Here is a 12,907-nt window from a genome sequence, read left to right as displayed (position 1 = left end):
ACATATTCTTTGATCATTATAGCACGGCCATATGCTAGCGCATGGCAATAATTGTGCGATTTATATATCCTTAATCCGGCCATCGTCTTTGCAATGACCAATTGTCCTGCATATAAAATACAAAGACCAAAGTAATTGTTCTTTGATAAAAACAATATATGCTAATAAGATAAATTTAAATGGAGGTCACCTGATTTGGTCGGACGTCAGATGGTCCGTGTGTAGCTCCCATAAATAATCTGGCGATGGTGCAACCCATCCACTGTAAACATCTGACGATCAGTAGTCTCTTCATATGGGAGCGTCACTTTTTCAGTACTTGTCGCTGAACTCCTTTTGATTCTTAAACAATTTTTGCAGGTCACCCCTTCGATGGCCTTGTCATAGTTTTCCTCAGCTCCTTCATATGCACATCCCACTGCTAACCCGGCTCCAATTTTGGCAGTACCTTCTTCTTAAGCGTGATAAATGAACCTGACAGTATTGGTTGTCCCGTGCATCACAAATTCTGAACAAGCATGGATCTTTTTTTCCAATGACAGGCTCACGACTGACTTTGAGATCAACAATGCAACTTTAGGAGCTTGGAGACTCTCAAAACTGCCATCAGTTCAGTCATCAAACATATCCTCCACAGAAAAGTCGGATTCCCTAGAGAGATTTTTGAGTAGCTCGACAATCTCCTTCTTCCTAGCAGCGTATACGCCAGACCTGCTTGCCCACCATAACCCTGATTTGAACCGAACCATCATTATCGCTGGCGGTAGCGCGGTGCTCTTGAGATGAGGCAAGTGAAGAACGACTGAGCAACACAGTCTTCCATCAATAGTAGAAGAGCTTGGACTGCAAATTTCTGAATATTGAGCCAAACAGATGTAAACTAAAGAATTGTCAGTTGATAATGAAGTAACAAAAACTGCTAGCATGTTGTTGCGTTCCCTGAGATTCTGTAGAAGCATGTCGAAGCAGCTCTACGTGGCGAGTTGCTATCACCATGGTGTCAGTATCACTGTGGCAGAGGAAGCGAGACGAGGCCAGACGACTTAGAGGCGGACGACGAGGCCGCTCGACTGGGGCGATGGCTTGGAAGATGCTCCCAGGGAGGAGAGTCGGCCGTTGTGACCATAGTGGCGAAGGCAATTCTTGCGGCAAGGCAGGCGACGCAGCGACTGCTTGAACCCATTAGGGCTCTGGCAGCCGGCTGAGCAAGTTTGAGCAGAGACGGCGTGTTACAACGCCGAAAGTGGCCGGTCGTTAGAAGCGGCCGATGCTGGCGGGGGTAGCTCCCAGCAGCGGCCGAGGCGGAGACGGAGGCTCGCCATGCGGCGGGCTTGCTGCGGCAGATCAGCGACGACAGGTCACGGAGGGAGCATGTGGGCGGCCTGAACGATGAAACGGCGGGCACAACGGCGGTTTGTAGGCTGGGCCATGTGGACAGCAGCTCAACCCGGCGGTGGTCAGCGGAGAGGCGGGGCCCGGCGCGGCTCGGAGGCCTACAGTGGCGATGCAGCCGAGCGCAGGAGGTGGCCGGTGCAACGGAGGAGGGCGTCAAGGCGGTCAGCGGCCCGAAGCACGGCAGCGGCGATGCGACCGGTGCTGGTGGGCGCGGCGTGGCAGGGCGGAGTCCGCGAGTGAGGCGGAGCACGCGTGGCCTGGCGAGTTCGAGGCGGAGGCGGCTCGAGGTGGAGACAAGCCCGCCGCACTTTCCGATTCCACGCCCACCTGCTCGAGCATACGGTCCACAGGGATACGAGACCGAAGCGCGCGGCCGTGGAGGCGAAGTACGGCAGCGGGGGGCCGTGGCGGTTTAGGCATATGGCGGCTCGGCTCCGCTGCGGCTGAGGGGGCAGCCATGGCGCGGTAGGAGAAGTGCTGGCGAGTCAACGGCGACGACCGGCCCGGCGGCGTAGCGGCTCGGAACAACCGGGCGGTTCAAGGGCGCAGGCACAGTTGATGGATGAGTCCGGGTTACGGACGGCTCAGGTTTCCTTTCCTTGACTCTTTCCTTGACTTTGATTTTTTTTTCTAATCTGCTGCAGCACGTCCGGCCCTCTGATCCGGCTTAGTTCCGATGTCTATCTCGCTTTCAATTCAGTTTCGCCGGATCATCTAGACGTAGAGGCGCATACTGCTGTATAACTCCAACTTTAATCCAAAAGCAATGATTTGTCGGCTCTGTCTATGGCTATCCCCGTCGGTTCATCCTATGTGATTTCCTCTTAACTGATTGATCACAAGCTTCTCGATCCCTGAAGAAGATCCCTTCAAGAACTCAACACCACCGTGCGCAGGCCCCACGGTGGGCGCCAACTGTCATGGAATTGTCACGGCAGATGTCCTTAGTGTCAGGACTTAGTCGCGAGGCCAACGCATCTATGTGGTAGCTTGAGAGGGGTTGAGCGGGACGAGAGACGCGATGTTTTACCCAGGTTCGGCCCCTCACGGTGGAGGTAAAAACCTACATCCTGCTTCATTGATATTGATGATGATGATCACGGTTACAAGAGTGCTCTTATCTCGAGAGCTATTGTCTAAACCTAACTTGTCCAAGGTTGTGGAACTTGTGAATCTTGTCCCCCTTCTTGGGGAGCCTTGCCCCTCCTTATATATGTTGAAGGGGTGGTTTACATGTGGAGTTCTATTAGGATTAGGACTAGTCTATCTCTAATACAAACCGGATACAAGTCCAGGTCTTAGCTCCTTGTAAGATAATGTTCCTCATGCCTTTCCTCTTAAACTGGCCCACCGTGAACCGGCCTTCTGGGCTTTGGGCCTTGTCATCCGTCGATCCCGCATGCCGGATCACCAGTGAGTCATAATGACCAGGTGGGTTGCTTGTAAACCGCCAGGTCAGGGCGGGTCGCTAGTAACTCACCAAGTGTTAGCGGGGTCTTCAGATAAACCGCCAAGTCCGGCCGGGTTAACTTCCGGCCGGTTTACACCGCGGGGTATATCCCCGACACTTTCGGTTACCCCGAAACGCTTTTGGATCCTCTCGGAACTATTCGAATGTTAATGAAATAATTTTACAAATATGTTCTCATCACTCCCGTCCTACTAACACTCAACAGACCGTGATTGCCTTAATCTTGTGATCCTGCAGGTTCGGCAACTCATATACATGAACGAAAATGTTCGTTAAATGACCGATAGCGAAACCGTGGATGTCTATATCTATCCCTATAAGCACACGAATGATAATTGGGTGAACCTTTGGTTATCATGTGATGTTCCCTTTGCTTCGCGATACTTTGCAAAACCCGGGATGCATCGGTATCCTTCCCGACTCATCACCATGCTCACTATACCGAAATCCTCATCATCGGTTTTGTTCTTCTTTCTCGTTATTGTGTTCCGGCATCCCCGTGATGTGGTCACCTGTGTTTGGGCAAATGATGATGGATATCGTCACACCGAGAGGGCCCTAATAATAGGGTGCGACTTCGCATTGCGTTCATGGATGACATGCATCTCGTAGGGCGCGAAGTTCTTTCGTTCATGAAAGGACGCATTGCACGTTTTGCCAAAAGGCCAAGCCCTTCTACATGCCTACAAATTTCGCAGACACGACTAACCACACATCGCACATCAACTCATCCTCGATCACTGAGTACCCCGCCATCATGCTTACTATATAAAAAAACAAGAAGTTCAACCAAAAAGCTCTATGGCATTTGACCGAACATCTGCTGCCTGCCGGGCGTGGTGTCCGCCATGGACAATGCCGGGAGGGGGCGGAGGGAACCTGGCGAAAGGATATTGGGTGGACGGCGACGTAGTCCAAGGGGGGTAGGCGCATGTGTGGGGGTTGGGGAAGGAGAGGTACCACGGCGATCGAAGAGGTACAACGGCAACGTCAGACGAGGAAGATATGGATGAAAACAAGGGGCAAGGATAGAGTGGAAGAAAAGTGTCGGGAGGGGGATTTGAGTGAGTCGGGGTTGTCGGAGTCCTACATGGGGCGGTCCGGACTCCTGTGAAAGGTCCCTTTTATTTTTGGTTTGTGAGAAAACGGACAAACAGACGTGTCGGTGGACCGATACGGTCAGAGTTGAATGGCAAAATACGCTTGAACAGCTCAGCTCCGAGGTTTGAGGGGCCCGCTGGAGATGCCCTAATATATCTTTCTAGTAGAATGGATTTGGTACCTCTCCTGCCAATATTATATAATTAAAAATAGATGGAAAAGTCGGAGGAACACGAGCGGCCCTGCACAAACGGCCGAAAACGGAAACCTGAGGTCAAGTCAGAGAGAGCTGAGGCGTTGTGCCGCTCCCGTGCTGGCGTTGGCGTTCCTCCCCTTTGTTCGGCCCCCTCGCCCTTCCGAAGCCACAAACCAAACCCTAGAATCCCACGGTACCAGGAAGGAACCTTCCGATCCCCAAAACAGAGCGCGGAGACCGGAACCTGCACAGGTATCGCATTTTTTCCTTGCTTCGGCTTCTCCTTCTGCCTAGGGCGAGATTATGCCTTCTTCCTACGCTGTTCCGCGGCGTCAGAAACGAGAGTTCGCCCTTTTTGGGGGGCTACTACTAGTTTTCTCTCCTGATGGATGTATGTACCCCCTGAGTTCACGCGAGCTCTGATCCCCATGAAGCATTTTTTTTTCCCTCTTTGTGTTTGTGTGTCCATTCTGATTCTGTGCCTCCAGTAAGAAAAATGAGTTTCGGGTTGGGGATTGCGTCAGGGGCAAAATGCGCAACCCCCCTGCTTCGTTTGTAAATCATCTGAGTGGTCGATGTTGGTGCTGATTTAGGATTTCCAGCAGCACATTCCGTATGTGCTTACCTTTGTCGGTTACCATTATTTAATCAGCGAAAGAGCTTGATGGTTTTACCTGAAGATGGTTGAGAACTCCAACAGACTGGGAACAGAGAGGAAACATGGTTTCTGTTGTAGTGGTAATTCTAGGTCCTAGGGGCTCGACGGAATCGTTGTCCTAGTAGTGATTGCAGGAAGAAAGAACTTCTGCTGGGAGCTAGGAAGATCTGAAACCGATAACATGATCTTCATATATTTCCGTTTTGCTTAAGATGATCTTTGTCCTGTTTCACATATTTTGATATTAGGGCAGGGGATCTAAATTAGTATTCCGTTTTGATTTTGATATTAAGGCAGGGGGTCTAAAATATTATTCTGATGTGATTTTGATATCAAGGCAGGGGATCTAAATATTATTCTGTTGTGATTTTGATATTAAGGTGGGGGATCTAAAATAGTATCCTGTTGTGCGCTTCTTGTTTACTGAAGATGTGCCAACGCTTGCACCAGCATGTCACTTGGGCCCCTGGACTTGAATATTTCACATTCTGTTAAGCCTGTACAACTGGGTAAACAAATGTAAGAATCATGGTTATTAGAGGTACAGGAGTATGAGTCACATGATACCTTAGGTCAGTCTAAATCTCCATGTGATCATTATTTGAGATCATTGGAGAATTAATATTCTTGGATTTGAACAAGTTTTTGCACATCTTATGATTTTTTTAGTTCTTTACAAGCTCCCGGTTGATCTTAATTAGCAATTGCATGGTCAAAATTTAGTTTAAACAGGAGGATCCAAGTGCCACATGGCCATTAGTTACTATCTAAGTTAAGTTTAGTCCTCTATTTTGTATTTACCCACTTCTACAATTTGTGGAGGCCTAAGTGTGCCATTCTCAAGTTCGAGGGGCCAAGTTACATGGCCGTGCAAATTAAACACCTATGGTGTCTGCTCTATTTTGGTCTTGGGAATAGTTCACTTTATGTTGTTTAAGTTGGCAAATTTTCTTTGGTGGACAGGTTGGGCATGATTCATTGAACTATGGGTCGTCTCAAGGCAAGGATGCGGGAAGCCTATGAAAGCAATCAAAAGAATGAACATCGCTCCATATGCTTACACTCTTTTTCTGATCTGTCACATGTTTCTGCAGCTACTTTTATGTATCTTTTGAAGGACTGCTACTTCTATGGTATACTTATTTCCTTTATGTTATCCTTAAATTTCCATGAATGTGATGCTTCTGTAACTTGGTATTCATTATTTATTTGTTGAAATGTTTTTTTCTAAGCCCTGCCACAACTTGTTCTGTGAACTATGATAATAGAACCTTCCAAAACAAACAAAACTTGTCTTAGAAAGTATAGCCCCTGTGCAATCTGTAATTGGGATGAGTTAAACTTTGCCATCATAATATAGCGCACGGCCTTGAATCCTTTGCTTTCCAAACTCTTTGTATTTATGAGTAGCTGAATTCTGTAGTTATCTACTCCATCACAGATGTGCTATTGCCTTGTTCTTTCATGTCTATTTGATTCTTGATCTTCTCCTTTATGTTATTTGTTATGCTTTTCATAGCTCTGACCTTTTGTAAGCTTTAATTTAGGAACCCACAAAGCAACTGCAAAGTTCAGGATCCTTCAGCAGCAGGTTAAAAGGGCATTAAATAATGATCCTCAACCAGGCCCATTCACATACATTGTCCAATGCATGTACATTATACCTTTGTTGGGCCAAAGTCATGCTGAAGGGTTCAGCCATATGTTGATATCTTCTCTAAGGCATTTGAAATCCGTGGAGTCAGTACAGAAGGATTTTATTGATGCAAAGTGTCTTGCTGCACGGCTTGTTCTCGATATCCTTGCTTCTGTTGTACCCCATGAAGAACGCATACTGGTAAAGCTCCTTGAGACATTCGATATCGAGTTGAAAGATATGGCCCATGCTTTCTGTGGTTCAGAGTTGGGTGATGAAGATCTAGCGGCAGCAAGAGAACATCTTAAACAGCATGTACAGTACTTTATGAAATCAGAATCATATGTGACTGCTGTGGCCCTGATGACACGCTTCTCCATCCAATGCTGTGATGAGTCATTTCTCATAAAACTGATTGGAAGTAAGCAATACAAGGCAGCAGAGGAGTGGGCAGCTTTCATGGGGAAAGAAATGATAATTTTGATAATTCAAAAGTATCTAGATGTTAAAATGCTAAAGAGCGCCAATGAGCTGGTGAAACAATATGACCTTGCAGAAGAGTTTCCGGATGTTAATTACTTGTATAAAGAGAGGTGACTTTCCTGTTGCTCAATGGGAAGTGATTAAAGGATATTTGTTTAGGGTTATTTGGAATTTTTATGAGATCTTTTGTATTTGCAGTTCGCTAAAGAAGCTGGCAGAGAAAGGGTGCTGGGATGTTGCAGAAGTCCGTGCCAAGAAGGATACAAAGCTGATGGAATACCTGGTAACTTGCATCCATCTTACCACAATCAACTTTTTAGACGTGTTTGCTGTTTATACATGCCCTAGATCATTATTCTATTTGGATCAATAGAAATTAGGATTCATTTTATTAAGACATTGCTTCCTATACACCGTTACCTTTTGTTCATGGGATGAAGTGGGTGGGAGAATGGTTTTTCTGTTTTGTGTGTGTGTGTGTGTGGGGGGGGGGGGGGGACGGGGAGGTGAATAGTATGATGTTTGAAGCTGTTGCTTGTCTACTTTTTTTTTGAAACTACACACTTTAGATGGAATGGAATACATCTTTTGCTGGCAACCTTTGCGTATCATAAAAGGAATTGATTGTATTGTTATGTTGTGCACAGGTATATCTTGCTATGGAAGCTGGCTATATGGAGAAGGTTGACGAGCTTTGCGAACGATACTCTCTTGAAGGTTATGTCAAGTCTTTGGGTAAGCACACCTATGATGTTATCGATCCAACATTACGCTACAGAGCTATATTCTTAGTGGTTACTTCTATAGAGCTATAATGTTATCGATCCAACATTAAGCTAACACCTATCTATTCTGTATGGTATTTAACACCTAGCTTCTATTTTAGAATCACCTTTACACTTGAATTATCTGTTTAAAAGATACCCTGTTCATATTTCCTTCGGATTATGTAATACTCAGTTACTCAGTACAATGATTCAATTAAGAGTATATTTCGCAAAAAATGTACACATTTCCGCAAAACTACAGATTTAAAGGTCAATTCAATAATCTTCAAATTGAGGGGCAATTTATAAAAAACTATTGATTTTTGGATTGTGTAGGTTGAGAAATATGGCATGTGAGTTTATTATTCAATTCATCTTAACTAGTTTATCTTATAAGAGCTGTATAAAAGAACAACAAATATTTAGAATTAGCATTTTCACTTGTACAAAGAAATGAGGAGGCAGCATCACCAACCCTGAAGATAATGTGAATGCAAGCTGCCGGGTGGATGCAAAGACAGTATACAAGTTACCGAGAGGAGGGCGATATAATCTCTGCATTTTATTCATCCTAGTTTCGGATAATACTTTCTCATGGATCATGGCATACGAATACCATGTGACTCTGGTCAACTGGTAGTAGTGAGCCATTCAATTCAGTTGATCGAATGTTCCCGGGTGTAATTTTTTTAGTGCACTCTGATGGTATCCCATTGTGTAGCATCACCCCCTCACCCTAATTTATCGACCTAAATATGAATATTGGTTTTAGAAAGAGACAAAGAGTACACTTCATATGGTGGACTAACTTTATTCCACTAGTTCCATTTCTCTTCTTGATGTGTATTTATTATGACACAGTTCCAGAAGAAGTCATGTGTCAGTCTGACTACTTAGAGCTGAAGAAATTGATTTTAGAAGAGATTGTCTGGGTTGATGAGATCAACGGATTACTTAGTGCAACAAGTTATATTGAAGCTTGTAAAATTATTGGTGTGGATTGCGAATGGAAACCTAATTACGAGAAAGGCAGCAGACCTAATAAGGTAAGTGATGCCTTAGTTCAAATTGTTGCCCGCCTCTATGTTTGCTTGGTGTTCTAGTATGACCATGCTCTCCCTAATATAGTGTAAGCTTACGATGCAAATTTATCGCGATGTAGTATATGCGGAAATTCAAAACCCTCCTCTAGTGCTCTTCAAAAAGGTATGGTTGAATAAAATGGCTAATTATTTCACATTAATCAATTTAGTGGCTCATGCTTTCACTTCATCATCTGTCGTGACAATATGTCATAGGCGATCATCTGGGGTCCTAATCATTTTCTAATGTTTTTTGGGCCTACTATGTTACTGTTAAGTTTCAGTGATATTTTGAGTTTCCCTGCAAGAAGATTCCCATTCTAATCTGTCTGCATATTTTAGTTCTTCCATTGACAGGTTTCATCTGTATGACCAGGTTGCTATCATCCAAATTGCGTCAGATAAGAAAGCTTTCATCTTTGATCTGATTAAGCTGTACGAAGATGATCCTAAAGCATTGGACTGCTGCTTCAGGCGAATCATGTGTTCATCAAACATACTAAAGCTGGGTACTATGTTAATATGATCAATTACCCTTGTCTACCATATGCCTGTTTTCCTTGTAAGAACGTTTCCTTTTTGTGCATGAAAAGAACTAACATTTTTCCCATTGCAAACAATAGGCTATAACCTGCAATGCGATCTGCATCAGCTGTCACAGTCGTATGGAGAATTGTTATGTTTCCAGTCCTATGAAATGCTACTTGATATCCAGAAGCTGTTCAAAGAGACTACTGGCGGTCTCTCTGGATTGTCAAAGGTATTTTATGATCTAAAAAATCTACAACACTCAGCTGGTATCCAGCTGATTTGTTCATCTTTCTATCGTAGAACCTATGACAAGCTATGTCCCTTTATATATTCGAAAATACTGCCAGAAAATATTAGGAGCTGGTTTGAACAAGACACGGCGGAATAGCGACTGGGAGCAGCGACCTCTGAGCCAGAATCAGGTCTGTTATTCGCCCACTATTTTTTTTGCTCATGTTTCTTTAAAGCAGTCATGTAAAGATCTTAATTCTTATGAGCTGGTGCCCCCTTTATCTGTATGATTGATTTCTAATAATTTGGACATTATCAAGTTTTAGAATCCTCAGAGCTTTCCTACTTTGTTTTGTCAGTTGCGGCATGTGTTTAGGATGAGCTGGCCTAGATCTCTTGTCTAGATTTGACTAATCTCTCTCTTGTCAACCGCATTAGTGGGAATAACTACATTTCCTTGCTGCAATTTTTACCCTTTTTACATGGAGAAAATAATAATAATAATAATAGGAAAAGCACCGAATACACTCAACTCAAGGGTAGCTAGTGCAGGTAAAATTTGTACATTTTAACTGCAAGTTAGTGGAATCTGAAGGCTAATAGGATAATTTTTTATATAAGCCACATTTCCTGGAAAAATGAGCTACTCGGCACCTTTTTTCTTGCATGTTTTTTATTCGTGACTCAAACTAGGTCAAATGTGCTCTACGTTGTTTATCAAGGATGTAAAGTGCCACCGCTAATACAGAGATCTGCATGCCTCCTACAGAAAGAGTATGCCGCTCTTGATGCTGCGGTCCTTGTTCACATATTCCATCATGTCAGGGGGCAACCTCAGTTTGGTGTAAACGAGGGACGCCAAGTGGAATGGAAGTCTCATATTGTAAGTTCTCACGCAAAACATCAATGGACTGATTTTTATTTTACTATCTATACGCCAACCTTGGACATTATGTGGTACAATTAACTTTGTTTTGCAGGTTTCCCGAGTGAATCGTGCACGTAGCCCCTTACGGTTCTAGAACTACCAGCGCTGCGCAAGGCGATAATTGGGAATGAAGTTCCTCTTGAGTTCTGACAGCTACAAGCAAGCACCTACTGGTCAGCTTCATCTTCCAAGGAACCAACCTGTTGATAGGCTTCTGTAGTTTTCTCGCACCCTAGCTGGTATCAGTGGCTGGCGTGTGACTCAGTAGTAACCCCTCCCTTGTAAATATTACATGCTTTCGAGTCCGGCACTCTCCCCTCTGCCGCATTTTGGTTAATGCAGTCGCTGCCACCTGAAACCTCCATCATGTTGATGGTGAGTATGGAAATAGCTAAACCATGGTTTAGGAATGTTTTTTTTTTGGGGGTAGGTTAAACTGGGCTAGTGATGTTTTTATCTGACGAACACCGCAGTTTTTATTGCATCATACTACCAAGTCTACAGGGATACATTGATTTTCAGGGGGAAATTTAGCCATACATATCGTCCCATGTCAAGCGAGGACGCCATCCTAGCTAATCTATGAGCTTGGCCATTGTTGAGCTGTTCATGGCCGAAATTGCAGGACCCAAATGAGATGCTCCGCTTCTTCATCTCATGAAATATCATGCAGTGACCTCCCAGTTTCTTGTAGACTTGAGTTCCCAGACGACCCTCAGACATTCAGATCAGATGTATAGCTTCCCAAGGCTCATCTCTTCGCCCAAAGACATAGCTTCATGACATGCAAGAGCCTCCAGGGTTTCAGGATTAGTGATTCCGTTATACGCCACTGCTGATGCCCCTTGAAACCTTCCATCCCGTGCTCATCACGGCAGACAACACCAGCCACACCTTTGCTCAGTGTATTTGCCATCGCACCATTGACATTCAGCTTCCTATGCGACGGGGGGAGCCATCACTGCGTGGCGGTGCGACCGGCCTTGGTCCCCACATAAAATCATGGTTAGAGATTTCGTCAATGTACTACCTGTTATGAGCAAGTGAGTTTGGTACTCATGCTCTTGGATCGCCCGCCTGCCGCCGAGCATACCATACAGGAGTATTCCCTAAGGCCTTGTTCGGTTAGGCATGGATTGGAGGGGTTTGAAAGGGATTAAATCCCTTGCAAGTCAAAATCTCCTTCAAACCTCCCCAATCCCCTTCAATCCCTGTGGTGAGGGGATTAACCGAACATGGCCTAAGGGTGACAAGGACCACGATAAGCTTGTCGCTGCTTAGAGTCTCGCTCAGCTCAAATAGCCATCGCTCCACATCTGGTGTCTCATCTCCATAGATCAGCAACGACGAATCATCATCCCTTAGCGCCCACACACTCTTGGCCATGTTGCAGTCGAGAAGCGAATGCCACCAAGTATTATTTGCTGCGTATTTTTTTTCTTTTTTTCTTTTGGAGGGAAAATTGCTGCGTTAGTGATAATCCTTAGTTGCACGGTGTAACGCACCCATCACACTTTGAATGAGGTTTAAACAAGGCCCATGAGGAAAAGAGAGAGGCAAGCGAAGCACTAAAACATTCGTTTTGGCAACTTTTAGTTAGGAGAAAGAATGGGAAGTTCAGAGGAGAGAGTTGTGAGATTAGACATGAGAATTGTTATGTTAGTCTCAAGTGTGCTGGGCGTACTTTAATTGAATATAGGTATTACTTTTGGGATTTTGAGAGATGTTTTTTCACTTGTTTTGTTAGTGGGAATTCATGAGGGATTAACCAAGAGATGGCAAGCTACGATAAGGGTCGGATGTTCGTAGAAAAAAAAAGGTTGGATGTTCTCTTTTTTAGGGTCGGATGAAGAGTCGGATGTTCTATGTTAAACAAAGACCGCGCTACAAATTTGATGCCAGATTTTTAACCATGGCAAGTCGATCATTTTTATGGCAAATTACGTGTTGCTGAAGAAAATTGCCATGCCCGTGACATGTAATTTGCCATGCTCAAAAACCTGACAGCGGTTTTTAAGCATTTTTGTAAAACAATTCCCTCCAAATTGGTGTGGAGCACTAGGCCTGCCTAGAAAACTTCGATGTAGCTCGTATTTTTTCATAGGCAAACTTAATGCTCGCCTGGATAATGTTGTCTGAATTTCTTTAACGATGGCATTATGGTTGCCTACATAATACTTGGTTTGCTAGTACAACTTTTGTAGGCAAACTTGAGATGCACCAAGCATTGGTATGGAGCATCAAGTTTGCCTACATTATTTTTGTCTGAAGTTCTCTAGAAATGGTTATAAAGAGTGCCTATCTGGTGCAATTCCAATTAAAGTACGCTACCGCCAGCTAATCCAGAAATGTAACACCCCCCCAAACTCCTGTATCTCCATGACCGAAACACAAGTCATATCCCGACTGCTGACTGAGATGATCTTAA

General features: G+C 44.5%; 1 protein-coding gene across 2 annotated transcripts; it reads left to right on the top strand.

Moving 5' to 3' along the window:
- Nucleotides 1–4,231: 4,231 nt before the first annotated feature.
- On the top strand, nucleotides 4,232–11,000 carry LOC125514237. Of its 2 annotated transcripts, none has more exons than XM_048679535.1 (11): nucleotides 4,232–4,415; nucleotides 5,785–5,954; nucleotides 6,369–7,050; nucleotides 7,139–7,223; nucleotides 7,588–7,675; nucleotides 8,569–8,753; nucleotides 9,166–9,298; nucleotides 9,413–9,549; nucleotides 9,668–9,742; nucleotides 10,321–10,434; nucleotides 10,532–11,000. In XM_048679535.1, exons 2-11 carry the CDS (start codon nucleotides 5,807–5,809, stop codon nucleotides 10,571–10,573), a joined length of 1,689 nt encoding a protein of 562 aa, XP_048535492.1. In that variant the 5' UTR covers nucleotides 4,232–4,415; nucleotides 5,785–5,806; the 3' UTR covers nucleotides 10,574–11,000. The 2 variants fall into 2 exon arrangements, with proteins under 2 accessions (XP_048535492.1, XP_048535495.1); XM_048679538.1 differs by lacking the exon at nucleotides 4,232–4,415 and adding an exon at nucleotides 4,444–4,554.
- The last annotated feature ends 1,907 nt before the right edge of the window (nucleotides 11,001–12,907 follow it).

Source organism: Triticum urartu, chromosome 1 (assembly GCF_003073215.2).
Source record: "Triticum urartu cultivar G1812 chromosome 1, Tu2.1, whole genome shotgun sequence".
Lineage (NCBI taxonomy): Eukaryota > Viridiplantae > Streptophyta > Magnoliopsida > Poales > Poaceae > Triticum > Triticum urartu.
Note: the sequence above shows the minus strand (reverse complement) of the source record. Positions and strands in the feature narration are given on the sequence as shown.